The sequence below is a fragment of the Anarrhichthys ocellatus genome, unplaced genomic scaffold, assembly GCF_004355925.1.
Source record: "Anarrhichthys ocellatus isolate YVR2014 unplaced genomic scaffold, GSC_Weel_1.0 scaffold61, whole genome shotgun sequence".
NCBI classification, from domain to species: Eukaryota; Metazoa; Chordata; class Actinopteri; order Perciformes; family Anarhichadidae; genus Anarrhichthys; species Anarrhichthys ocellatus.
In genome coordinates this window covers 2,124,572-2,152,067 of record NW_022280091.1, presented here as the reverse complement: position 1 = coordinate 2,152,067, position 27,496 = coordinate 2,124,572, and the positions used below count along the sequence as shown (strand labels likewise).

The 27,496-nt window shown below is 45.9% G+C and overlaps 2 protein-coding genes across 5 annotated transcripts in view; one reads left to right on the top strand and one right to left on the bottom strand.

The window, feature by feature from the left end:
- On the bottom strand, positions 1 to 22,796 carry ptpn9b (protein tyrosine phosphatase non-receptor type 9b). Its single transcript, XM_031871891.1, has 13 exons — positions 13,351 to 22,796; positions 8,153 to 8,296; positions 7,667 to 7,756; positions 7,287 to 7,411; positions 6,367 to 6,472; positions 6,148 to 6,258; positions 5,087 to 6,054; positions 4,841 to 4,937; positions 3,340 to 3,409; positions 3,159 to 3,237; positions 2,911 to 3,061; positions 2,404 to 2,611; positions 1 to 2,031 (listed from the first exon to the last, which is right to left on the bottom strand). The coding sequence occupies exons 1-13, from the start codon at positions 13,381 to 13,383 to the stop codon at positions 1,808 to 1,810; spliced, it is 2,406 nt and encodes an 801-aa protein (XP_031727751.1). The 5' UTR covers positions 13,384 to 22,796; the 3' UTR covers positions 1 to 1,807.
- Positions 13,244 to 27,496, top strand: part of polq (polymerase (DNA directed), theta) — a 23,184-nt gene continuing 8,931 nt past the window's right edge. The window contains exons 1-25 of one of the 4 annotated variants that reach the window (XM_031871887.1): positions 13,244 to 14,220; positions 14,375 to 14,471; positions 14,585 to 15,003; positions 15,112 to 15,353; positions 16,274 to 16,450; positions 16,533 to 16,663; positions 16,763 to 16,919; positions 16,995 to 17,106; positions 17,239 to 17,440; positions 17,534 to 17,675; positions 17,767 to 17,913; positions 18,013 to 18,225; positions 18,394 to 18,536; positions 18,721 to 18,907; positions 19,569 to 19,711; positions 19,891 to 20,084; positions 20,613 to 20,737; positions 21,152 to 21,395; positions 22,081 to 23,575; positions 23,660 to 25,223; positions 25,320 to 25,460; positions 25,545 to 25,747; positions 26,026 to 26,233; positions 26,338 to 26,531; positions 26,621 to 26,752. In XM_031871887.1, coding sequence (XP_031727747.1) covers positions 14,150 to 14,220; positions 14,375 to 14,471; positions 14,585 to 15,003; positions 15,112 to 15,353; positions 16,274 to 16,450; positions 16,533 to 16,663; positions 16,763 to 16,919; positions 16,995 to 17,106; positions 17,239 to 17,440; positions 17,534 to 17,675; positions 17,767 to 17,913; positions 18,013 to 18,225; positions 18,394 to 18,536; positions 18,721 to 18,907; positions 19,569 to 19,711; positions 19,891 to 20,084; positions 20,613 to 20,737; positions 21,152 to 21,395; positions 22,081 to 23,575; positions 23,660 to 25,223; positions 25,320 to 25,460; positions 25,545 to 25,747; positions 26,026 to 26,233; positions 26,338 to 26,531; positions 26,621 to 26,752 — 7,083 coding nt within the window. In that variant the 5' untranslated portion in view covers positions 13,244 to 14,149. Of the gene's footprint in view, positions 14,221 to 14,374; positions 14,472 to 14,584; positions 15,004 to 15,108; positions 15,354 to 16,273; positions 16,451 to 16,532; positions 16,664 to 16,762; positions 16,920 to 16,994; positions 17,107 to 17,238; positions 17,441 to 17,533; positions 17,676 to 17,766; positions 17,914 to 18,012; positions 18,226 to 18,393; positions 18,537 to 18,720; positions 18,908 to 19,568; positions 19,712 to 19,890; positions 20,085 to 20,612; positions 20,738 to 21,151; positions 21,396 to 22,080; positions 23,576 to 23,659; positions 25,224 to 25,319; positions 25,461 to 25,544; positions 25,748 to 26,025; positions 26,234 to 26,337; positions 26,532 to 26,620; positions 26,753 to 27,496 lie in introns of all 4 variants that reach the window. The other 3 variants (XM_031871888.1, XM_031871889.1, XM_031871886.1) reach the window with 3 other exon arrangements.

Genomic DNA, 27,496 nt, shown 5'->3' with positions numbered 1-27,496 from the left:
CCCCCCCCCCCCCATCTGATTTGTTCAGCTTATCAAATGCTATGACTGTGTTTTTCTCCGTCGCGTCGTACCAACATTCACCGATTTCGATATTGTAGAAGCTTTACAAAGACATAAATATAGTAGGATACAATACAGTAAAAAATAGAAAATAAAGTCGATATAGTTTTTTTTACTTAAATGATAATTTACCAGAGGCAAACCCAGAAACGGATCTTTGACACTAGGCAAACAAACAAACACACACTAGAATTACCCCCTGAGGTCAAATGATAAAAGAATAGCCAAGTGTGGAACCAGAGCTCGGTCCCAGATAACGCACTACTTCCAGGAAGTAGCGCGCTACGTGCAGGACTATAGGCAAAATGTGGGTGTCCTGCGCGACACACAGTCAACGTGTGCTACTCAAGTGCACTCGTTTGGGTGTTATTACTATACCAGCGAGACGTTAAGCTGAGGAGAACTTGAAGGCACAATTATTTGAGGCAGAATATGCCTCGAGAATCAAACAACGGCTGTAAGAGGAGATGCCCTTATGATGAGTAGTTCTCTTGAATACCTATGTTGAATACACTTATTGTACGTCGCATTGGATAAAAGCATCTGCTAAATGACTGTAATGTAATGTTGTAGTATCAAGGGGGTACGATTCGAAAAAGAAGGGGAAAATAACAGTTTACAGTTTCAGGTATGGTTTAGGTCTGAGAACGACGAGGCAGTGAATCAAGTTAAGGCCAAATTACTTGGGATCGTCCAATCAGAACGCTCCAACAGTAAAGATGATGTTGGACCTGACAAATCACACCGATTTGCAATACGATATCAGTTTTAATACCAGAACTCCTTTTTGTATTTTGTCTTAGCCTGGCTCACTACATAGATATTTCTTCTCACGATTAAGTCAATTATATTAAACAAGGCTTCTTATTCTTCTTCTTGCTCTTCTCTCAGAGGTTGTTATTATGCACAATAATGTATGTTACAAGAATATACATTAGCTTTAGTCTATAATATCTCAGTAAGGAGTACATCCAAGCATTCAGGGTGAGGACTTTGGCTTTGAAAAGTTAGTCTACATATGCACAGATATGAAACACACGTAGAAAATGCACCATAGAAAAAAAAAAAAAAAAAAAAAGGACGAGGGAAAGAAAAAAAACGGAAATGGACTAAATGGCTCATGCTGATCTACTGTCACGTATGACCATTTGCTCACAAACAACCATTTCCTCTAAAAAAGAAAAAAAAAAAGAAAAATCTAAAAAGTTTTCAAGTTTTAACCTTTTCACACCAATCACATGACCTGCGATCACAGACGTGTTGAGGGTCGAAAAGCAACAAGAAATTGAAAGTAAAAGAGTTTGGAGGGCTTCAAGGGGTAAAGTTCAAGTTTGTCATTCCTCATGTGCAAGTCAATATAAAAATGCTACAACTCGTACAACTCTTGTCAACAAGATAGGTTCAGGGCAGGCCAAGTCCCCCCCTGTAGTTTGCTAAATAAAAGGGGCTTGGAAATTGGCAGGACAGCTTGCGCAAACATTGACGCAACACGCAGTCTCCACTCCCTGTAGGTCTGGTTTATTTCCCCCTCCGGCTCTTCACCTCCTCCGTCGATCTGTTCACGTGAAGGAGGAGCAACCGTGGGAGTCTGTATCATCACTTCAAGAGCCAAAACAAACATCTCCATCCTTTTGTCTCTCCTATGGCAGAAGAGTCATCTGAAACGTCCTTCCTCACTCTTTTCCTTCCGATGACTTCGGCTCAGGTCGGCCACCCCGTTCCGCTTCTCTCTCCCTCCGCGTGTCCCTCACTCGCTGTCAGTCTCTAGGTCGGAGTCGGACCACTGCACTGGGCTCAGTTTGCCGTGGCGCTGGGCGTACTCGATGACCGCCGTGTAGCAGAAGTAGTACTGGTCCCAGGTCTGGATGCTGAACGCCCGCTGCGTGCGCATGCGCTGCACAGTCTGACGGACATCGACCGTGGCGATGTCCTCCAGCCGGGACAGGCAGATGTCCAGGGTGCAGAATGTGCCTGGTCGGGGAGCATAGGTGGACAGAAAGAAGACAGACAGGTTACACAAGAAGAAGTAACTCGTACTAAAGCTGGTGATACACTACAATTACCGCCTCTGCCAACCAGTCATGTTACAGCTAAAATGTCTTCACTTCATCCTTTTAGACATTTGTGTGATATTGTCACCATAAGAATATGAATCTTGAGTTATGGCCATAAACTTGTTCTCTGAGATCACAGTGACTTCTGACCACCAAATTAAAAAAAAAAAAGTGTTTCTTGTTATACAGCAACACTGTATGCCAACATAGTCACATACCTCACAGTAACAAGGTCTTTGCATAAACACAACGGTATATCTCGACCCCACAGTGGTACATTTTTGTTTACCTGTGCGGCCAATGCCGGCACTGCAGTGCACAACCACGGGGGGGCCCCCTGGAGGCCCCGTCCAACTGGAGCCCAAGCTCTGGACTGCAGCCTCCCTCCTCTGAAGCACGTGCTCACGGAAGTCCAACATGGCAGAAGCACATTTGGGCACGCCGAAGTCTGGCCAGCTGACGTAGAGGTAGTGGCACACCTCCCGTCTCTCTCCAGACTGAGGAGAAGTCACAGAGGTTCACGGAAGAAAGAACAGCAAGATATCAGACTCTTTTGTAGCGGCATGTACGAGCATGAGGGACAATATCCACGCCAAGTAATATTCTTAAATGACATGGAAGGAATTGGTGGGTAAAAACTGAATAGATCCACCTGACAAAGCCACCCAACAACCTGGAGTTCTCTTTTATTCAAATGTTTAAAACCTCTGAAGCCAATAAAGATACTTTTTATTTCACCATCTCAAATGAACACACAGATTTTTTTTAAAGTCCTTATGCAGTTGGTGTGACTTACCTGTGTGTTGTAAAGTTCAAGATGGGAGAGCTTGAAGTCCTGGAAGGCCTGGATGTGCGTGTTCCTGACCAGGAAGTATCCGTGCTGCTCGGTCCGGCCCTCCTCCAGAGGCCAGTACTGACCACACTTGACTCGGCCGCGCTCCACCACCCTGAGACGCACAGAACCACACGGCGTTTTGAGGAACTGTTGTCACTTGGGCTACCACTTCTGACACTGAAGTGACTCGGACGTAAAAAGAGTCTCACCTGGTGGTCATGACAATGATGAGTACCATCTGTTCCCACACCATGCGCCAGAAGTCACCAAACGTTTTTGGCAAAGGACCTGAAGGACACAAGAGAGTGGGCTTAGAGCAGAAAAAAGTGATTATTGCATGGACGACAATAAACAATGGGACCGTAGGTTTTTTTGTCAACAGTTGCTCACCCTGAGTTGCAATGTAGGCGTTGCTCCTCTTGTACCCGTCCATGAAACTGGCGTTGATGTAATCTGATGTCTGCAAAACACACAGCAGAAAAAAAATGGGTGAGACTCAGAGGTTGGTGCTCGGATCGACTGGCTCCCGTAGGACGACATTGAACATTACTATCAGGGGTGCAACGGATTGCGGTCACGGATCATCAATGAAAAAAGGGAGCGTATATATAACTTTTACAGATGCTCTTATTACGTTTTTCTTCCGGCGGATACAGTTTTTGTTGTCGTTTTGTTTTGTTATAGCAGCTGGTTTAACAAGGCCATTGACAATTGTTTTTCACCACTGTCCCAAAAAATGATTTCAACTACCACAACAGATTGTTTTTATTGATGCATTAGTAGTTTTGATGTATTATAAGCAGCTAGTGTTAGGAAGTTTAACGTCTCATAATTCTTTCTCTAATATCTATTTTATATTGCTGTGAAAACAACTTGGTTTATTCAAGTTTCTCACCAAAAACTACATTTTACAAGATTGCATTTGAACACATGATAATGTTATAATTTACCTTTGCCCAATACTCAATTTTACTGAATAGAGAATAAACACATCATGATGTAACTCAACAGAACCTCCGTAAGTTAGCAGTTAGCTCTGGTGCTGCTAACGTTACTAGCGCTCCTGCTCCTTCAACACAGATTTGTTGAACGGTCACAATGTAGCATTCTGAGAGATCAGCGACGGGAGCCGTACGGATCACTGATCAGCTACAGTCCCTTACACGGCTCATTCCTATTGGCCTATTTTAGACCAGTCACTTAGTTGCAGTAAGCTGGAGTCACATAAAAATGTCAATAGGTAAAAATAACATAAAATGAATCTAGAGCTGATTCAGTCAATCTTAACATTCTTTAGCTATTGAGATTAATTTAGTTGCCAAGAACAACAACAACATGTGCTCTAAAGCCAGACCACTTCTCTTATTTTGTCTGAGGGACTTTTTACAACCTGGTTTGATTCTATTCGTTTTTTGGCCATTATTACAATAACATTGTACTCATTTTACAAAAATAAGACACAGGTTGCCAAAAAAAACAAAAAAAAAAAAAAACAGGCCTTTCCTGTTAACCACATAATACGATACAATCAAGCATTCCACCTTCCAATCCCGCACATAGATACAGCAGATTAGGACGAAGAAATCACAAAGAGACCCAAACGCTCCAACATTTATATTTACCGCTGATCTTTTGCTCATACACTCAGTGCCCACCACTAATTACATCCAATATAAAAACATTACAGTCTCTGATTTGTTACTAAAACATACTTCTTATGAGAAGGTGGAACAGAGGCCTGATGTTGGCAGCAAAGTCACAATGCAAACATTCCTAAAATCATCCGTCATCAACAAAGTAACAGCTTATAGAGAAACTTTGTGAACACAATGAATCTGGAGATCACTGAAATCAGAGAGGGCGCAGTAAAGTTGGATGAATTGGTAAATACCTCGTCCTCTTCATCACAGAGCTGGCAGAGTCGCACCCGTGACTGGTCCAGGCAGAGGACATCGCTGTACCGGTTCTTTATCTGATTGGACAGTTTCCTGTAAAAGGCAGAATTGAATACAATGGTGATGTGAGAGATGTTAAACAGTGGGCTGATGTGTTATCTGTCACGTACATTTCCTTCGCTTTGGTACGGAGACTGAAAATAAAGCACACAGAAGAAAAAATGAATGTCTTTATCTCTTACTTGGAGTAGTCAAAGGTGCCGGCTGGTGGCTCCTTCCGGATCTCCTCGTACTCCTGATAAATCCCCTTCTTCTTCTTTCTCTTCACGTACTCCACTAGATCGTGCACAGTCATGCCCCCCTGCTCTGGCACGTGAATAGATGCCTCCACGCAGCTGTCCTCGTCATCAGGGCCCCACGACGAAGACAGGGGCGGGGACTGGGACGACAGCTGGTGCGGCGGGCGAGGCAACGACTTCTGGGGCAACGGAGGCACCCCTTCTTCTTCTTCTTCTTCCTCCTCCTCCTCCTCCTCATCATCCTCATCCTCCTCCTCCTCCTCTTCGCTCTCCTCCTCTTCCTCTTCCTCCCTGGCGTCGTCACTCAGAGACCCGCGGGCGGAGTCTGTTACCTTCCCGTCCATGGTGTCGTCGTCTCCTACCTGGGAGAGAGGCGTCTCGGGGGGCGTGTCAGACTGGGGAGGGGCTTGGCGACCTCGGCCGTTCATGTTGGCGTTGGGACTCGAGCTGCCGACGGCCACGCTGGCCCCGCTCACCGCTGAGCCGTTCCAGTGTTGGTGGTTCCCCTGCGGCTTGTTGGCAGCAGACTGTGGGCTCGGTTGGTACTGACCTAGGTCTTGAGTCCTGCCCTCAGACACACCGCAGTGGTTGTGCGAGTTGGCATTGCTGTCATCAAAGCAGTTTGAGTTAGCCCCGGCTAACATGGAACCCAGCTGCGTGCCGATGTGGCCATGGGGCGGTGTGGCACCTGCGCTCACGTTGCTGCACTCTAAGCTGTAGGAGCGCAGCAGGCTTCCCACGCAGTCGTGCGTGTCGTGCTCTTGTGTGTCGCCCGGAACAGTGTTTGTGTGCGCGTTGACGCACGACTGGATCCAAGCCACATGGCTGTACTGGGATGTCCCGTCCAGGTGCTCGGGGAGGGAGGAGACTGGGATGTGACTGGCCAGCTCGTGAGCTTTCACTGTGCACACCTGGCGGATGGGGAAGAGAGAAAGCGCTTTTCAAATGACGACCAAACGTCATCACGACATGACGAAATTCATACGGAAAACAAACACACATACCCTCTCTCTCAGCTTCTCGCGCACAAACAGGCGGAGGACCGCGAATGGGGCTCGGAACCATAGAGGCGACGATACAATGAAGACACATTTTAGACGAGCTGGAAATGCCCCCTAGGAAATACATCCAAATGATGAAAAAGGTTCTTTATTTCAGAAAGACCTTTTTGACACAGACAACTTGAGATCTGAGAGCAACAGAAGCAAGTTTCTTGTATTTACCTTAAGCAAATTGAGGATCTTGACGCAGAGCTCGTAGTCAAAGTTGCCATAGCTGGAGTTGGTCATGTCGTAGATAAATATGAGTCCGTCTCTTTGAGTTTGTGCACTGTTGAACAATGAACAAGAAGAAGAGGGGCCAAAAGAAGCATGCCATAAGTAATACATATCATTTTCTAACATATACTTGAGAGAAAACGTGTGGTGTGTTCACAGCAAACGCCAGTCGAGCGCTAAATTTGCATGACGCTGTGTTGCGAAAGCCTATCAGCGTTGAGATTCTCCTCCTGCAGTCACTGAAAAATATTGTAGCCGTTTGTGGGAACCCAGAGCTCTACGAAAGTACCTCATATTTGTGTATAAATGTATGTGTACAAACCATAGACTATTGTTTATACCATAAACAATAGTGTTGATGAATGTAAGCATAGCCTGGCATCGATTACTCCAAACTCCAACCAGAAGACAAGCATTTTTAAAGTTGTTTGCCTGTAGTCTTGCATCCAGACCCAAGAAAAGCGTGAATTCAGACTTTTTACAAATCAGCATCCTTTTTATCTGTTAACTGCAATGAAATCACGGTAAAATCTGTTTATTTTGGGTTGACACCACTGTAGTAAACCAGCTGAAGTGTTGCTTGCTAGATACAGTGAATACTCCAGATGAAATCCAGACAGGACAATGTTTGGTTTTCTGACGTATCTGGAACTTCCACAACATGTACAAGGCAGCAATAGTGGCTATGTCTGCCATGGTTGACGAAAAGTTGTTTGTCTCTACGTGGCGGTAAGGCCCCTCTGACGCAAATAAACAAAATGAGCCATGTGAGTAGCGCGAGGCGGAAAATTCGCTTTGCTTTTGGTGTGAACCCGGCATTAGAGATCCGGTAATGTTTAGTTGTATGTATGACGATAGGGCATTACCTCTCTATGGCTTTGTCCAGCTGATAGATGATGGCCTGCAGCACAGCTTTGTGGGTGGTGATGTCTGGCCGATGGAGATGAGCCGTGAAGAGCGCTAGAGCGGCGCCCTTTGCATCACGGCCAGGCTGGTGGGGACATGCAACAAATCACCATACATGCAAACTCTAATCAATTGTGCATCCGTTCTTTGGATTTGTGAGAAAGGACGGCTATAAATTCTGATTATGAACGTGCACATTTTCTGGCCATCTTTTACTCCATCTACGTTCATAAAAAGACCGAAGCAGGGATACACGTGCAGACCGATGTACAAAATGACCAGAGTGTGCATCATTTTCTGTGTATCCTGCAGGGTGGCTCACAATTGTATCCGCACTCACCAGGACTGTAAATTTGCCACTCAGCAGCTCGGAGCGTAGGGGCTCCTCGTCAGGGTTGATATTGATGATGCCCTCTTTGATTCTTGTGTTCTGATTTTGATATATGATGAGAGAGACAGGGGAGGGAAGCGGACAGTCATTAGCGTGCAATTTAAAACAGTATGCACAAAAACAGCATCTAAAAATGATTTGACTTTTTAACAATGACGTGCATCATGCTGCAGAAGCATGCTGCTTTCCAGTTTTCAATAAGAGCACTTTTATTGACGAGTTCCAGTTTACTACAGTTTACTACACCTAGAAATAAGCCTGAAGACATTTTTCGCAATTAAAATCCCAAATTGCAATATTAAGAAAAAAAGGTCAGGTCGTAAAAATTGAAATTGAATATCTTCTCTAGATCTTTTAGCCCCAACGAAGACATGAAGGATTCTGTTGATAATAGAAATATTCATCTCCGTTTTGTCACGGATCAAAGCACAGTACCTTGTATGCTTCGAAGAGGTTGGTGGCTCTGTAGACGTCAAACTTGCGGGCCATAAGAAACTTTACAGCTGTGGGTTGGGACACAAGCCCAGCGCTGTGAGGCTGTTCCCTGCTTCGCACCTCACCCAGGAACTCCTCCACAGCCTGGACAAACGAGAGAACGGAGGAGACGGAATGACAAAGATGAGGTGTGACAAAGAACAGAGAGAAGATAGGTCTGACAACTGGAAGACAAAGAAAACGCACGAGTCTCTGAGTTCTCTGCCTGCCAAAGTTACAACAAATGTGTGATGCAGATGGAAGCGGCAGGCTGCGGCCCCTGGACGATGCAGAGGACACTCAAAACGCCAGGAGACAACAGTCGGCTTGTTGTCACCAGGGTGAGAGTCTGTCCTCCAAATATGAAACCAGCACAAGGAGAGTCTATGAATGGGTGCATCGGATTAACTCATCAGCTACGTACAAAACTTTAAATCTACTCTGCTGCGGGACACAGAAGAAGATGCCAAGTGAAAAACTAATCCAAATGCATGGGTTTCCCTATGAATTCTTTGAGAGATGTGAAGATGTGCCCAAACCCTGATGCAGCTTATCTCAGGATCAATTTTTGTTCTTAGATGACGGGTAAACATAGAGACACTCGTTAAGACTATGTCATTCACTGTGGAAATAAATAGCATCCCTGCTCTACTTTTTACCTGAATGTTCCATTTCATAATAGATAGATTTGGTAATATGTTATTTTGTTTATGATGTCAGAAGGAAGGTCTTTATTGAAGGTAGTGTGGCACACTTCCGCATTGTAACACTTTGAGGAAAAACTTACATACATGTGTGGAATGATGTCATCGGCACAAAAATGAGTCTACACAAAAAAAAAAAACTGTATATGTGGTCATGTATCCAGTCACAACACCTGGACTTAAAAGCAATGTGTGATTTAAAGGTACTTAGAAGTTTTGTTACTGCACCACATGTTTTCCTCTGAATTCATGTTGCCAAAACATGTTTGTAAAGCTGCAATAAACTTCTCAGGATTTGGGGCACTATAGCACCCTGGGAAGGTAACCTTTAAATCACAACCCTGACGTTTGGTACCACCAGTGTCTGAAGCCTTTGTCGGGTTAATCCAAGGCAAAGGCAACAAGTCGTTGATTTCAGTAGAGAGCTAAACCTTCAAAAGGTTTGCAACAGCAAATCTGGGAAAGTGATGTCAGCTACCGAGAGACACACGGGCATATCTGGTGAGCAGTAAAGCTACAAGCGTGTCCTGTAAATAAGCATACAGATCAGTTAACCTTGCGAATGCTTCATAGAGATAAAATAAGTAGCTATGTAACGAAGCTGTCATCGCATTTACTGCGTGACATTTGATGTTTGCTATGAAATCCAGGCCGGTGTTACGTCCCTACTGGTTTCTGGACCTACTGGTTTCCCTTCCGTGCGTGTGTTCGCTTAACAGCTGCAGCGGTTTTCTGTCTCTGTCGCCTGATTCGTCACACATTCACAAACATATTGCTGGAGATCTAAAAGACACATCTCATATCAATTGCAGGGATTACGATTGTATAAGTTAGCACTGCATCACAGCCACGTATGAAGAAATACATAGAAGAAAATACATTTATGCAAAGATCGCAACAACCTGGATTCGAACTCTGGCGAGCAAAACAATAAAACCCCTACAGGTGGTCGCGCTACGCACTCCGCCACTTGTACTTGATAATTTAACAGACATTCAGTAATTTAGTCACCAAGTCATACCTCATCAGTGTCCAGGAAAAATTTTGGTTTAGGTTGAACTGAAACAACTGGTTTCCTGGGGCGTATCTTCGAACAAAAACTTAATCACTGCTTTTGATAAGGTGTCCATACACCACCGACGCAATTTGACAAAAACAAATGTACTTTTGTGACGATTATACAGTGACGATTATACACTAAATAATTGCGAACTCTTGTTCGGTCGGTCAGAATACGTTTTGGGGCGCCATGCTTAAAAAATATACAGTGGGTACGGAAAGTATTCAGACCCCTTTAAATTTTTCACTCTTTGTTTCATTGCAGCCATTTGCTAAAATCAAAAAAGTTCATTTTATTGCTTGACAGAAAAAGACAGAAATGTAGAAAATTTTGCAAATTTATTAAAAAAGAAAAACTGAAATATCACAAGGTCATAAGTATTCAGACCCTTTGCTGTGACACTCATATTTAACTCACATGCTGTCCATTTCTTCTGATCCTCCTTGAGATGGTTCTACTCCTCCATTGGAGTCCAGCTGTGTTTAATTAAACTGATTGGACTTGATTAGGAAAGGCACACACCTGTCTATATAAGACCTTACAGCTCACAGTGCATGTCAGAGCAAATGAGAATCATGAGGTCGAAGGAAATGTCCAAGGAGCTCAGAGACAGAATTGTGGCAAGGCACAGATCTGGCCAAGGTTACAAAAGAATTTCTGCAGCACTCAAGGTTCCTAAGAGCACAGTGGCCTCCATAATCCTTAAATGGAAGAAGTTTGGGAAGACCAGAACTCTTCCTAGACCTGGCCGTCCAGCCAAACTGAGCAATCGTGGAAGAAGAGCCTTGGTGAGAGAGGTAAAGAAGAACCCAAAGATCACTGTGGCTGAGCTCCAGAGATGCAGTAGGCAGATGGGAGAAAGTTCCACAAAGTCAACTATCACTGCAGCCCTCCACCAGTCGGGGCTTTATGGCAGAGTGGCCCGACGGAAGCCTCTCCTCAGTGCAAGATATATGAAAGCCCGCATAGAGTTTGCCAAAAAACACATGAAGGACTCCCAGACTATGAGAAATAAGATTCTCTGGTCTGATGAGACCAAGATTGAACTTTTTGGCGTTAATTCTAAGCGGTATGTGTGGAGAAAACCAGGCACTGCTCATCACCTGCCCAATACAATCCCAACAGTGAAACATGGTGGTGGCAGCATCATGCTATGGGGGTGTTTTTCAGCTGCAGGGACAGGACGACTGGTTGCAATTGAAGGAAAGATGAATGCGGCCAAGTACAGAGATATCCTGGAAGAAAACCTCTTCCAGAGTGCTCTGGACCTCAGACTGGGCCGAAGGTTCACCTTCCAACAAGACAATGACCCTAAGCACACAGCTAAAATAACAAAGGAGTGGCTTCGGAACAACTCTGTGACCATTCTTGACTGGCCCAGCCAGAGCCCTGACCTAAACCCAATTGAGCATCTCTGGAGAGACCTGAAAATGGCTGTCCACCAACGTTCACCATCCAACCTGACGGAACTGGAGAGGATCTGCAAGGAAGAATGGCAGAGGATCCCCAAATCCAGGTGTGAAAAACTTGTTGCATCATTCCCAAGAAGACTCATGGCTGTACTAGCTCAAAAGGGTGCTTCTACTCAATACTGAGCAAAGGGTCTGAATACTTATGACCATGTGATATTTCAGTTTTTCTTTTTTAATAAATTTTCAAAAATTTCTACATTTCTGTTTTTTTCTGTCAAGATGGGGTGCTGAGTGTACATTAATGAGAAATAAAATGAACTTTTTTTGATTTTAGCAAATGGCTGCAATGAAACAAAGTGAAAAATTTAAAGGGGTCTGAATACTTTCAGTACCCACTGTATATTATGCACAATGTCACTACTTTACTTTAAGTCTCTTAGTTGTTGGAGGGTAGACTTCTAGCCGCTTTGTGAAGTAGTCCACACACATACGTAACCATTGTTGGTGCATTTCAGCTTGCCAACTAGATCCATCAAGACTAGTCTGAAGGGCTCAGTCACCTTAGAATGCAAACCAAAGATTACACCAACAAGACTTCATACAACATGTTAAATTTAATGTTTATTCACCTCTACGGGTTAAACTGAATTGTCTCCATCATAGAGGTCCTGTTTTTCTGGCAGGCATCACATTGGGCAATCTGACCAACCGTGGCAAAGAATTTGTCAACAAAGTAAGTTGATTTCGGAGACAAGAGTTCGCAATTATTTAGTGTATTTTGAAAGTACGATCGTCGCTCTAATCGTCCAAAAATACATTTGTTTTCGTCAAAATGCGTTGGTGGTGTATGGTCGAAGCCTCGCGAAAAAGCATTGATGAATATGTTTGTAAGTGTTCGGATAGATGCCAGAGTAAGTGGCGGACCGCGTAGCGCGACCGTCTTTGGGTTTGTTGTTATTTTGCTCGCCAGAGTTCGAATCCAGGTTGTTGCGATCTTTGCATAAATGTATTTTCTTCTATGTATTTCTTCATACGTGGCTGTGATGCAGTGCTAACTTATACAATCGTAATCCCTGCAATTGATATGAGATGTGTCTTTTAGATCTCCAGCAATATGTTTGTGAATGTGTGACGAATCAGGCGACAGAGACAGAAAACCGCTGCAGCTGTTAAGCGAACACACGCACGGAAGGGAAACCAGTAGGTCCAGAAACCAGTAGGGACGTAACACCGGCCCCCTTTACTAGAAAGTGATGGCAACAACAATGTCAGGAACCGGAGGATCACTTCTGTGAATTCTCGACCGTAAATCTGATAACGTTAGGCAGAGCACTACGAGCTAACCAGCTAGTTGGCTCACAGCAAACACTCCCGTTGTCCGTCTTAACCGTGTCATGGTACATAATGACAATAAACACTGAAGGTAATCCGTGTTTGGTCGTTTTTAATCTTCACACTTTGATCAATATGACTTTAAACGCGTAGAAAGACAGCTGTCGAGGAAATTCCCTGCAAGTCAACAATAGCTATTAGCATTAGCTAGCAGCTAGGTTACATGTGGCAGCTGGATGGCTAACGATACCGTTTAAGACACGAGCAGCCACATGCATGGGGCAAACATAGGGACCTTAGTGTCGCTACTTGACATTAGCGACATGAACATATCTATATGGTCTACGTAAAGCTGGGTTATCAGGGAAGCGAGTGTTTGTGGCACACAGCCGGTTAAGTGATCCTTACTACTGCTAGCAAACGCCATCATGCTAACACACATGCTAACTGCTGTCAGTCACACCAGAGTCAGTCGGCTCGGGAGGGTGCAAACGGGCCAGGGCTGTTTACTAGACCATGTCGTTCCGAGGGACGTTCACCGTGACAAAACATACGGAAAAAATCCCCGGTGAGAGAAGAACTGAAGGTAACACGTGTACACACTAAACATGACGGGGAGATGAGGAAAAAAATCCGTAAAGAGACCCTTACCAGCTGCTCCTGAGTTGTCAGGGCTTCCGCCATCTTGAAGCCTCCGCAACGTCGCAGCGGGCGCGCCCACCAGCCGCTCAGTCACGTGACACCCCGAGACTGCCCATAAGCATTCATATGAAGGCAGATTTTACCACCGAGAATAGAAAATCTGCGTTTATCAATGCTGCTACTGACAATTCATAAACTGTAGGCTATTTGTCCATACATATACCCATTTGATTGATAAACTGAATCAGAATAATTGACTGACCACATACAGTTCAAAATCTTTATTGTATTTAAATACTTTCAAAAAATATATGTTTCATCTACTTTACTACCTATTCGCTTTTTTCTTAAACGTGTATTTCATTTAACCATAAACATGTTTTCATCCAAACGTATATTTAAAAGACTGTCTATTCAATATCACTAGAAGAATGATCAACATTATTATTCCTGTTGCTAGTCGTCGCTACAGTAGTGCGCCGGTCCTTCATGGGAACGTTTGCATGCGAGCATTTGTTTCGTCGGACTGTTTTTTGTGGAGCACCGGGGCGGAACTTCGGCGGACTTTTTGATTTCACGTTTGTTCGGCGCTCAACCCATCCGCCCAACAGGAAGACTGCGTTGTTTATACTTCGCAACCAAAATAATGAATCCTACTGCGACGCTTGTTTTGGCTCAACCGCTTCCTTACCTGTAACACACACTGTTACATTTAGTTTGTAAACTTGTGTCACGAGTCAAACTGATGTCATGTCAATGAACATCCACCTACTCACCCGTGTGACAGAAACAGTACATCTTCTTCAGCATGAGCACCTCGGGTCCTCCCTTGAAAAAGAAAAGCTACATGGGGCAGCACCAGATCAAGAAGAAAAAATGGTAAGTTTATCCCACGGTTTCACCTAATTACTAATGTTGACAGATTTACAAGAATCATGACCAAATTCCTCCTGTTGCCTAGAGACACCCTCCAATCTTTGTAGCATTTCTATAGATGAACCTTCAGACAGAACTTTTTTTTTTCTGAGCACAGTTTCCAAGCTCCCGATGAGCCACCAGACGGAGGCAGACTGTTGCAGAAAACCCATTTCATATCAGGCCAAGCAAACATGATTAGGGACAGCCTCGTGGTGAGTGGGACAGCTTGAGAGAGAGAGAGAGTTTTTCTCCTACTCCTGTCATCTCTGATTCTCTTCCACATCCACCTGGATCACCAATGGCATGTATTAATCTCCAAATTCAGGATGGAGGAGCAGTGCTTCCGCTGGGAGAATCCACATTGGCTCTTGATGAAGAAATGCTGCAGGTGTTGGATGCTGTAGACCCAGTGAAGCCTGCAGCCGACAATGTGCGTCCAACAACGGTACACGGGGGTGCACGGGGAGAGCCGGCTTCATCAGCTGTCTTTGGCCCCCCGCGGGCTGACAGAGACCCCAGCGCCCAGGAGGGAGTCCGGGGCCGTGGGGGCGATCGTGAGCGGCCAGGGTGGCGAGCCGACTGCAAAGACCTTGCACAGAAGCTTCTCTTCGGTGAGGACTCTGAGGAAGCGGAGCATGCTCTGAGGGGCCCGGAGAACATGCAGCCACCACCGGCTTCCTCCTGCATCAATGCACTATACTGTCAGGATATCAGAAACGGTCAGCAAGTAGGCAGCTCCAGCAAGTGAGTCTTAACTTGCACGTTATTGCCCAGTTTTTCTCCTGTGTTTGACTGTCCGCTGCTGTTGTTCTCTGTTAACAAATGTTTTTCTTACTTTGTGCGTCTCAGCAGGCAGATGCTTCCACCCGGAAGAAAAGGCTCTCCACCTAGCGAGGACAAAAGCGGGTCAAACGTGAACGCTGATCCACCTCTGGATGTATCCAGGGACTACGTCTTGTTCAGCCCCACCCGCCTCGCAGCCGCCATGAAGAGGGCCAAACTCCAGCCATCATTCCAGAATCAGTCCGCCTCTGTGCTCGCAGTCCCCAGTGGTTTAGACCTGAGTACTCTCAGCGAGACTCTGCCTCAGCAAGGTGACGTCCATTTGTGAAGACCTTCTTAAAGGTTCAAATTTTCTGCAATCGTTGTTGTTTTTGTGTGTCGCTGACCCCTTTGACACCTTGTCATGGCTTAATAAACCTGCTGGAAAATGAGCTGCTGGGCCCCCTTTTAGACCCCCTTTCCTGCCACACGCTGTGCTTTAGGGCTGTCCCCCTTTTTACATTCAAACTTTGAAACTTTGAATGTATCTTGTCATACCTTAGACTTTATTTTGAGTTATTGTGGTTGTATTAATGTAATTTATGGTGCTGCTAGATGGCCCAGGTAATTTAGAGTAAACTTTTTTTTAATATTTTTTATTTTACTTCATGTTGTTTTTGAATGGCTAAACGCCAACAAATATGGATTGAAGCAGAATAGATTGTTAGATAACAACATATTGGGAATTTTTTAAATAATTACATCTATCTTTTTTCCCCCTAAATATTGACTTTTGGACTGAGGACAGATAATTCCAGAGACGAGGAACACCACTTGGGCTTTTAATTCTATTTGGTAATTCATTAAAAAATTTAATTTACGAATTTGCAACATGATAAACTGATAACTTCAAATTAAACCTTCAAATTAAACTTGATACAAGGAGGAAAAATAAACATTTTAGTGCGGTGCAAGATTTGAAAGAAGCTTCGAGCTTTTGGGGCCCCGGGCCAGTTAAGCAGCCTTTAACCTTGTATGAACGTATCTCTGGTCTAGTTATGTTTCATTTACTGGATTACATTTATATCTGATGTTGGATTGTATCTCTGATGTACTCCCTGAAATACCATTTCTCTTTCCCATGTCAAATCCACTTTGCTGTGCTCAAAATATATGTCGCAGAACTTAAGACTCCTCCCACCAGTTTGACTGAACACCATGTGTAAGGTATTTTTTTAAATGCCTACTGTAGGCATTGCCTTGTGTGCTCCCACAGGGCAAGCCGAAAAGCTACTGCTATGCAACTGGGGCTTACCAAAACCTGTCCTGGAGCGCTACCAGAAACACGGCGTGATTCGCATGTTCGAATGGCAGGCTCAGTGCCTCGCTGTCGGACAGGTGCTGCAGGGAGGTAACCTGGTCTACTCTGGTAAGAAGCCGAACTCCTCTCTACGAAGTGATTCACCGAGTCGGTCGCTGTTTTCGGCTTTTTAAATTCCTTTCTTTTCCAGCCCCCACGAGTGCTGGAAAAACTCTGGTGTCGGAGCTGCTGATGTTGAAACGTGTGTTGGAGACTAAAAGAAAAGCCCTCTACATTCTGCCGTTTGTCTCTGTGGCTAAAGAGAAGATGCATTACCTTCAGGTGAGGAAGAGAACCGTACATGCATGTGCTTCTGGGCGCTGTGTTGATTGTTTGCGTATGTATCTCCATGTAACCGACCTGTATCTGTGAACCCTGCAGAGTGTATTTCAAGAGGCAGGAGTTCGTGTGGAGGGATACATGGGCAGCACCTCGGCCGCTGGAGGATTCACAGTGCTGGATGTGGCTGTGTGCACCATAGAAAAAGCCAATTCTCTCATTAACAAACTCATTGAGGAGGACAACATGGGTCTACTAGGTAACACACCGGGGATAACTGTGTGTTTTCTTGATTGTTAAACATAGAGTTTGAGTTATTTTTGTACTTCTGTAGGTATGGTGGTGGTGGATGAGTTACATATGGTTGGTGATTCTGGAAGAGGATATCTACTAGAACTGCTCTTAACCAAAATCCGCTACATTGCGCAGAAGCAGAACGCCACTGGGTTTGTGTACTTTTGTCTTTTTTCGACTTTTATTTTGCGTAACAGCTAGCGTTTGAAAAAAAAAATAAATAAATCCTGTCCTTCTACTACACGCGTTAAGAAGTCTGTCCGTGCAACAACACCTTTCTGCAGGTCTCTCTTTGAGGGCGTACAGATCATAGGTATGAGCGCCACCTTGCCTAACCTTGCCCTCCTGGCCGGCTGGTTGGGTGCAGAGCTTTACCAGACGGACTACAGGCCTGTGCCCCTGCACGAGCATCTCAAGGTGGGCTGCAACATCTACAACAAGAGCCTCGCTGTGGTCCGGCGGTTCGCTCCTGCGCTCCACGTTAAGGTAACCAAGAGAGTGGGTCAGTTATCGTCCAATGTGCACGTTTGATCCTTTTAGACAAGTAATACAATCATGTGCATGTGGTGACTCATTAAGGGCGACGATGACCACATAGTGAGCTTGTGCTATGAGACCGTGAGCGAAGGCCGCTCTGTGCTGCTGTTCTGCCCCTCGAAGAACTGGTGTGAGAAACTGGCGGACAGCATCGCCAGAGAGTTCTACAACCTCAGACATACCGGTATTGTGCACACTACATTTTAACAATGAGGTTAAATCCCAACTGTAGCGCGTTGTAAGGATTGTTGTAGATTCTGGTCTCATCCTTTCAGATCGTCAGGGCGAAGCAGAGCCTAAGCTGGTGTGTCTGGATCGGGAGGGACTGGTGGATGTCGTAGCCCAGTTGAGACGAACTCCAGCTGGTTTGGACCCCATCCTCCAGCGAACTGTGCCGTGGGGGGTGGCCTTCCACCACGCCGGTGAACACACTCGCACAACTTCTCAACCGCAACTAACAGCGTCCTGAATGTTTCTTTTTTTTTGTGGGCATGCGAATAAGATAAAGTTTGTTTCTGCAGGTTTGACATTTGATGAGCGCGACGTGTTGGAGGGAGCTTTTCGTCAGGGCATGGTCAGAGTCCTGGCCGCCACCTCGACCCTCTCCTCGGGGGTTAATCTCCCGGCTCGCAGGGTCATCGTGCGAACCCCTATCTTCAATGGACACCTGTTGGACCCGCTCACGTACAAACAGATGGCAGGACGGGCGGGGAGAAAAGGAGTGGACACTATAGGTATGAAGGGAAGAAGGGGGCAAAAAAAACAAAACGTTTTGTATTGTCTGTTCATTCTTATTCCAGTTGCTTGGAAACAAAACGTGATCAACAATCTTCTGTGATAATACTCAAGCAAATTTAAGTTGAAAAATTGGCCTCAAGTCATTTTGTTCATCCTCTTCTCAGGTGAGAGTGTGCTGGTGTGTAAGGAGGCGGAGCGTCAGAAAGGTATCACTCTCCTTAAGGGTGTTCTTCAGCCAATCAGCAGCTGCCTGGTGAGAAGGGAGGGCGAAGGCGTCACCACCAGCATGCTGCGAGCCATCCTAGAGGTATGGCCGATATCCAAATGAACTTGGCACTCATCAAAATGACTTCCAGTCCGTAAATAGATCATGTTCTAATTCCCTCTTTAATAATAGATGTCTCTTTTTAGGGAGGCCTTCGATGTAAGGTCAGATTAGTTTCCCTCTATTATTGTTTCATGACTCTAATTTGAATCATCCCAACATGCAGATCATTGTCGGAGGTGTGGCCAGCACTCCACAGGATGTGCGGTCATATGCTTTGTGCTCACTACTGGCTGCCAGCATGAAATGTGACGGCAAAAAATCAAACGAAGAGAATAACAAAGGAGCTATTGAGGCCTGTGTTGAATGGCTGATGGAGAACGAATTCATCAGTATCCAGATGGACGGACAAGGTACTGCCAGTGCGGTCTCGATATCATGACATACAGTGAAAATGGATTTTTAGGTACAAATTGAACCGCTGCAACAAAAGTGTTTTTACTTAAATGTCTCTTATTGTAAAAAGTAAGGTTTTCGCATCTTTTAATTACAAAACAGGTGTGAGTGCGTTTTCGATACTGTGGAAGTACCCAAACATTCAATCCATGGAGAAATACACCCGTATTCAGACACTGTGCCTTTAAATGATGTCACAACTATACAATACAGAGACAGCTTCACAATTTCAGAACGTAAACATTTTAAATGTGTCCGCGTTGTGAATGACGTCAGCCGACAGGGAGTAAAACATGGACCAAACATAATTCCATTGAAACGCGCTAAAACGGAGCGTTTTCAGACAGAGGGTGTTTCAAGGTTTATTCAGCATGAGAAAAATAAAGTTAACAGTTAAATATGTTCTAGTAGAAACCCAAAATACGAGTACAAACCTGACAATGAGCACACTATGTCTCCTTTAATTCAGATTGGAACAAGTTTTGAAGAGCAATGCAAGCATTTTCCGTATTCATGCATCATATATTTCACTATAAAGTATACAAGCCAGACTATAAGCTTAACCTCCTGTGCATTTACAATAACTATTGTTATATCCTGATGTCTTTGCCTATCCAGAGGAGCGGTACCGTCCGACTCAACTCGGAGCTGCCACCCTGTCCTCGTCCCTCTCCCCTCCCGAGGCTCTGGGAATATTTGCAGATCTCCAGCGGGCCATGAAGGGCTTTGTGCTGGAAAATGACTTGCACATTCTCTATCTGGTACACGTACACACCTCTTGCATCATTATTTGCTTCAACAAAGTTTCTGTCATCTTTAATCACTCCCTATCATCTCCGAACCCTCGCCCAATGCATTCCTAATAGTAACTAAATAAACCAAAAATGTCCCCTCCTCGAACACACGGTATTTCAAATTCTACGCGCAAATTCCCCTCCAGATCACCCCCTTGTACGCGGAGTGGACCACCATAGACTGGTACCAGTTCTTCTGTCTGTGGGAACAGCTATCGTCGTCGATGAAGAGAGTAGCGGAGCTGGTGGGTGTGCAGGAAGGTTTCCTCGCCAGATCTGTCGGCGGCAAACTCGTCGCCAAGACAGAGAAGCAGCGTAGACAGATGGCTATTCACAAACGGTAATGCCCATATTTGTGTCAATTACACTTTATTCATATCATAGCATTGGCAAATAGTCCCCTCGTGTGGGTTTCTGTTCGTAAAGGAACCCAAAATATGATAATTGTAATTGCTAACTTGTAAATAATTACCATATATACAACTAAATTAAAGTCCCGGTTTCACACTTCTGTGTGCTAGTATGCCAGAATTCAAGTAGTAGAACAATTAAGGGATCCATAAAGCCTTTGTGAAGCTGATAATGTTCAGTTTTGGTGGGATGTAACAACTAGCTACTGAATATTATATTTTATATATACTTATAGTGTATATATAAACCTATATGTACTAGTTTATGGATGTTTTTTTCATGATTTTATTGTGTCCTCTTCCTTCATTCCCAAAATTGTGGCTATTTGGATAAAAAGGTGACTCGGAACGCAAACCACTCAAGGATTTATCCCCTGAGAGTCAAACAACAAATACAATGTTTAGGAATGTTTTTCTTCACGTAGGACTCTTGTCCTCTCCACATTCTCTCCTCCCAGGTTTTTCACCACCCTTGTGCTGCAGGATCTGGTGAACGAGGTGCCTCTGGGAACGGTGGCATCCAAATACAACTGCAATCGTGGGCAGCTGCAGTCCCTCCAGCAGTCTGCTTCTACTTATGCAGGTATGAGCCGAGGAGTGCTGCTGAGCGTCTCCAAGGATGTGGAATACGCCGACTCTGACTTCCACGACTTAAGACTTTACATTAAAAAGGGAAGGCAGTAACTAGACTAGCACTCTAGACTGGACGGATGTACAGCATGGAGCCATGTAAAGTGCTCACGCTTCTTTCATCAAGTTACTTTGAGAGGGTTTAAGAGGTCCGGATGTAATTCAGACTCGGAGGGTGTGTGCTTAAATGTAGCACAGAACAAGTTTGTCTGGGTGTGACTATATGTCATGCTAATTATGGGGTTCATTATCAGTGTAAACACAAAAGGGAACCCAAAGGAAAGTAGAATCAAATAGCACCACATTGGTAATTCAGTGCCTCTAGATCATGGACAGAATCACTCTGACCTTGCTGCAACCCCGTCAGGTATGGTGACGGTGTTCTGCAAGCGTCTGGGATGGCACAACATGGAGCTGCTGCTCTCCCAGTACCAGACCAGGCTGAGCTTCGGAGTCCAGAGGGAGCTGGTCGACCTCGTCAGGGTCTCCCTGCTGAACGCAACACGAGCCAGAGCGGTGTACGCTCAGGGCCTCTGCACCGTCGCTGAACTGGCCCGGGCTACTGTGGCTGATGTGGAGAAAGCCCTGAGGAACGCTGTCCCATTTAAGAGGTAGCTGTGTGTTTGTCTGCAGCATGAAGATGATTAATGCGTGTTCGGTAAAGGAGGATGTGAGTCTCTTTGCAGCACACAGGCTGTTTCAAGTGGAGTGCCAGCAGCACTTAGTTTGATTCCACTCTCAGTTTCCACACATTAGCAAGACTGTTTTCTACGATGAAGTAAACAAGTTATAACTAAAAGCTACCCTGTCCCGATCACGTACAACCCATACACCTGAATTGATTTTGTTTAGTCTTTTAACTAATATTCAGTTCGTTCTAGCTGCCCTCATTCTGTCCGTTATTATATAATATATAGATTATACAGTATATATAGATATTACAATTTTTAAGTAATGTAATTTGTGATGTATATTTATATAAAAACATATTAAATTAAATAAAACTATAAAAATGTGTTGTTATCATAGACCTAAATCAAGAGGTTTCTCATTTGAATATATATATGTGTTTGGATTGTGCATTACTCTTAACAACACTACCATAAAAATACCAGCCTCCTTTATTTAAAAAAAATAATTCAAGGAGATAGACGCAGGTATGTTCCCGTAAACTCCTCTTAAACCCTAAGCATGGATAAATGATGTGCAACTGTACCATCAGCACATCAAGCCATAATCTACTTGAAACATGACTCCAGACATAAAGCCAATGATGCACTTATCTGTCTGTCTCAGCTCGAAGCGCGCAGTGGACGAGAGCGAGATGGAGGCGGCCGAGAGACGGAGCCTCTGCTGCGTCTGGGTCACCGGCGGCCGGGCCCTAACGGAACAGGAGGCCGCCGTTGAGATCGTGTCTGAGGCGAGGCTCCTCCTTCGGGAAGACCTGGCCCAGTTAGGAGTTCAGTGGGACCCGACGACTCTTCCTCCGGGGGCTCCTGCTACGAACAGCGCCGACGGTTCAGACACCTCAGCGGCATCGCATCTCAGCTCACATGAAGCACAGGTCGACAACAATAAAAATCATCAGGAAGGAGACAGAGTCAAGGGAAGTGAGGGTAGAGATACCGACGAGAAGGTGGAGGAATATAAACCTGAGAAAGGGATGTCTGAAAAGAAAATGGAGAAAGCAGAAGGAGACGCCTACAGAGACCAAAATAACTCCAGAAATGTAGACCGGACGGAGCCAGAACTCAGACAAACGGGAAATGTAGTGCAAGTGGAGAGAAGCAAAGCAACAAAACATTGGGAGCCAAATAAAAAATCAATTATGGGAAATTACTCAGAAGATCCAGATGAAAAAAGAGAAGAGCATGTGAGGTCAAAGCAAGGAGGGGAAGAGAGCGAGAAAGTGGAGCCGAAAGAAGGGGAGACAAGTAAAGAGGTCGTCTCAGTCGGACCGGAGACTTATCGAGCGAATCGTCCTGTTCCTGAAAGGAGCCTGACACAGGAGTTGGCCGACATCGTGTCTAGCCCCCTGTTTCGCCCAGTGGTGCGTCCTCAGCCCTCTCCTCCCCCGATGCCTCCCCCCCGCTTTAGAGCTTCGGTATCCAGAGCAGAAGAACAACACCGAGTTCCTACAAGGACATCGGACGTAGATGGTGCCACAGGGTTCGCTGAGTCACCCGTGCAACCCGGAAGACTGAAGCACTCGAGAGCCTTAAGCAAAGTCCTCCACTCTATACAAACTGACAAAAGCCTACAAGATCATGTAGAACCCTCGGTGGTTCCCTCAGTCCAAAATCCAGTGCCTGCAGGCCAGGTGCCTACAGCCGTTCGAGCTCCTGAAGAAACCCCTCCCGTTGTTTCCGCGCCCACAAATGCAGATATGTTGGACTCCCCCCGGACCACCACTCCTTCCTCCGTTCCATTGTTCTCACCCGAGGCGAAGCGACGGAGGATGAACGGCAGAGAGGCGGATAAGTTCTCGTCTCCCGAGCTGTATGCGGGGGACGAAGAAGAAGCCGAGGGACTTGTTAAAAGAGGAGAAGAGAGTTTCGGCGACAGCGTTGAACTGGACACCCAGACAGAGAGACTCATCGTTCAACAGGCATGCCAACGCAGAGATGGGAACGATGGGAATCGGCTGGTAGAATCAAAGAAGAAAAGGGAGGAGGAAATGGTAGACGCAGCTGTAGAGAAGGAGACACTTCAGAAAAGTAACGCATGTCCCAGATTTGATATTTCTCTCACAGACAGCCAGATGGAGCTCATCCTTGACACCAGCCACCAGGTGAGTGACCAGAATCCTCCATTATTTTTTGATTGTATAAATGCATTCAAGCAGTTTGTCTCTTAAAAGTCAAAATGTTTACAGATTTCTCCAGGTCCAGGTGGGGATAATGTAGTTGAAGGCGGTGACGAGGACGCCAACCCGGCTGCCTCCGAGAGCATCAACAGAAGCAGCAGCTTCCTGTTCGACAGCCTGTACGACAGCTCCCTGCTGGCCGGTCTGAGCCCGCCGCGGATCCCCGGCCAATCGGACGAAGAGGAGGAGTTCGTCGGCCGGGAGGTTGGAGGTCCCCCTCCATCGAGCCAGGAGCGAAGGCGCAGTGAGCTCCTCGCCAACCAGGAGGCGGAGAAGCAGGAGGCCGTCCAGTGGGGCGAGTCCTCCTTCAACCTGTCCGAGTGGGGTGACTCGCTGCTGGTGGGCGAGCACTTTATGGAGAGGCAGAGCTTGCTCAGACACACGGAGAGAACTCATGAAGCTCAGCGACCCAACGGCGAGCACGTTCAGACCGAGGAACAGCTGTCAGAGTCACAACCCAAACCCAGGCAGATACAGCCACAACCCACCACTACAACCACAACTCAAAATGAGTACGACCAGGACAAAGCCAGCAAGAATCAAGGCCTTGCACACACAACTAAACAGCACAGTAACGCACAAAATGGCAGTAAACCAGGCGGGAGACAGGAAATGATGAATGAAGAGGGTGACAATGGGAAACAAGTAAAGACAAAAGAGGAAATGAATGCTTTGCTGTCACCTAATGCAGTCTTAAAACACCCGCAAGTCCAGAACGCAACCGAAAGCTCTTTTTATTGCAGCCCTGGTTTGCAAGAGATCTTTGACCGCTGGCCTAGTATGTCTGACCAGCCCTGGCTGAACACCTCAACGGGCCATGGAGCCTGCAAAAACACTGCAAATACAGCAGACGTTCCAGATCGACCTCAGCACTCGATGCAGGTGGACAGAGATGGGGCGAGGTCGAACATGCAGGCTGTCGCTGCGGGGAGCCATTCTCCAGAGGAACAACACGACCTTGAGAATGTAACGGAGAGACTGGGCTCTGCTGGCGATCTCATTCCCCCGACTCAGGAAATGCCGCCCGTCACCCCCAGAGTAAAACTGACCACCTCATCCGTCCGGTCACCTCTCATCGCTCAGCCACTCGACCGGTCGACTCCCTCAGCCCTCCTGCGGAAGAAACCGGCAATCGCAAAATGCCCCGGATCTCCCCCAGGACACGGCAATCCTCCATCAGATGCTGTCGCTCACACCAAGCAGCTGGATTCCACGTCGGATCGCAACGACAAACGCCAGCCGGGTTCAAAAACGAAACCCCATCCGCACGCCAGCCGGAGCCTTAGCCCTCCACAAGACCACGCATCTCCATCCCCCACCCGGCAGAAGCTTCCCTCTGATGCAGAATCGCCTGGGGCTGGAGTATTTACTCTTCAGCTGTCCCAGGATGCATCGCTCTCCCCCAGCAGCTCGGGCACGTTCTCCATCATTGACGTGGCGAGTGACAGGCGCCTCTTCGACGCTTTTATTAACGAGTGGAAGACAAAGGAGCGCTACTCTCTGGCTTTGGCCTGTGAAAAGAGGGAACACAGTCAGCAGGTGGAGGAGCAAATAGGAGGAAAACACAAGAGATGTAACAGATAATGAACATGTACACAAGTGACATGACACATAAGCAAAGCCCGTGTTGTATGCTGCCCCCTCTCTAATGCACGTGTTTTCTGTGCAGCGTCAGCAGCTCACCAGAAGCTCCACAGGGCCGACGGTTTTCCGGTAAGAGACAGCGATGGACTGGTGTTGATCGGACTGTCTGTCTGCTGGGGAGCAAGAGACGCGTACTACATGTCTCTGCAGCAAGAGCAGAGCAAAGGTACGGACATACGTGAATGCACATTCATGCATTCAAGCACATATCGCACGCACAAGCTCACTCCAAAAAGTGTTACCCCGTCAGGTTTGAGCTCCAGTCTGGCCCCTCCCCCGCTGGACGTCGACTTGCGAGTAAGCGAGAGGCTGCGGCAGGCGAAGAACTGTCTGACGCGGCCAGCGGCCGCTCACAGAGGGGGCGTGGTTATCGCCTATGACATCATCGAGGTGTACAAGAGGCTAGTGCTGAGCTGCGGCGTCGGCTTAGAGGGAAACTGCGAGGATCCGAAGGTGAGAGAAACGACGCGTGCGTACTCGCACAGCACGTAGATAGAAACTTGCATCATAATTATGAGCCAGCTGTTGGTGACATTCTCACCCATTTCTGCCTTTGTTGACTCTTTTCTACATTTTCTACAAAAACTTTCACCATCAGAATAATTAAAATGGTGTTCGAATCACGTAAAAAATCCACACATAGGGACTTTAAAATTGAACATGCAACAGAAATGGAGAAAATATCTAATGTTTTTTGTTTTAGCCGACTCTGTGTTGAATGTCCGCCGTAGGTTGCATGCTGGATGGTGGACCCTGGCAGCGAGGAGAGGACTCTACCCAACATGGTGACTGTCTACTGTCCTGAGGAGTTGCCTCTGCTGGACGGACTTGGGAACGCACACGCACACTGCCCACGCGTTAGGGCGGCGACCAAGAGCGTGCTCGTGCACTCCGTCATGAACCACCTCAGTGGCCTGCTGGAGAAGGACGGCATGTTTGGTAGAAGAGCAGACACTCTGAACGGACGTTCACAGAAGATTCCTACAGTGGTAAGAGCTGCGGTAAGCATGATGATGGTAACGGGTTTGCATACATGTTGTCAGGTTTATTCCGGAGCGTCGAGATGCCCTCCCAGGTGTCTTTGGCGGTGTTGGAGCTGAACGGATTGGGCTTCAGCGTCCAAGAGTGCGAAAGACAAAAACACGTGATGCAAGCCAAACTCGCAGCGCTGGAGTCCCAGGCGTACGACCTGGCCGGACACAGCTTCTCCCTCACCAGCGTCGACGACGTAGCACAGGTACGACAACGTTTCAATTTCCAAATTCCCAGAGAAAAATAGTAATCCTCACTATTTTAAGTCTAATGTGGGCTGACGCTGTACTGTAGGTGTTGTTCTTAGAGCTACACCTGCCTCCAAACGGTGACGTGGGCGGACCGAAAAGTAAGAAGACTCTTGGCTACACCAGGAGAGGAGCGGGCGGCCGAGTACGACTCGGCAAGCAGTTCAGCACCACCAAGGTAAAATGACTTTGCGTTGCTGGTGATTCATCGTCTTTCGAAGGAATCGTATCGCGAGGAAATCACATACATCGAGATATCCTAATACACAATTGCGTAGGGAGATTGATAATAACGAGCACATGCTAACTGAAATATATTAGAAAATCTAATGTAAAGTATATTGACGGAAGATTTCGCTTTTGTTTTTACATCACACTATCACTCAGATCAATGCGATTACAAAGCTGGACTCCAACTGACAACATTTATGGCACAAGCATCTCCACCCTTTAAGCTCCATTACCATACAACAGCGCTTACTCATCAGGGCAGGGTTCTCGCTGCATAAGAATGGTGGGGAATAATGTTTAAAGGTCCACTTGGAAACCAAATAGATCAGATGTGGGCAGCATTTTCTTTCTCCATTCATTCATTCAGCTTTGTTGTTCACCTCCTGCGTGCCTACACCCAAATATTCTGCTCATGGGAATACCCCTTTGTTATTAAATCAAAATTCATCAGATTACTCTGTGCGCATGCATGTAAACATATTCTGTACAGCTGGAAATATTTAGTAATTTTTCTCTGTAATTTTACTAGAAACTGTTCGTTTTGCACTAAAGTTCTTAATTAAATGAGAAAAGACTCTTTTCATTGTTGCGTATTTAATTAAAACTGGAGTTTACAAAAATAGGCTTTACCATGTGGTTATTTCATTTAGACAGAAAACATGCTATATTGTGATATATATATATATATATA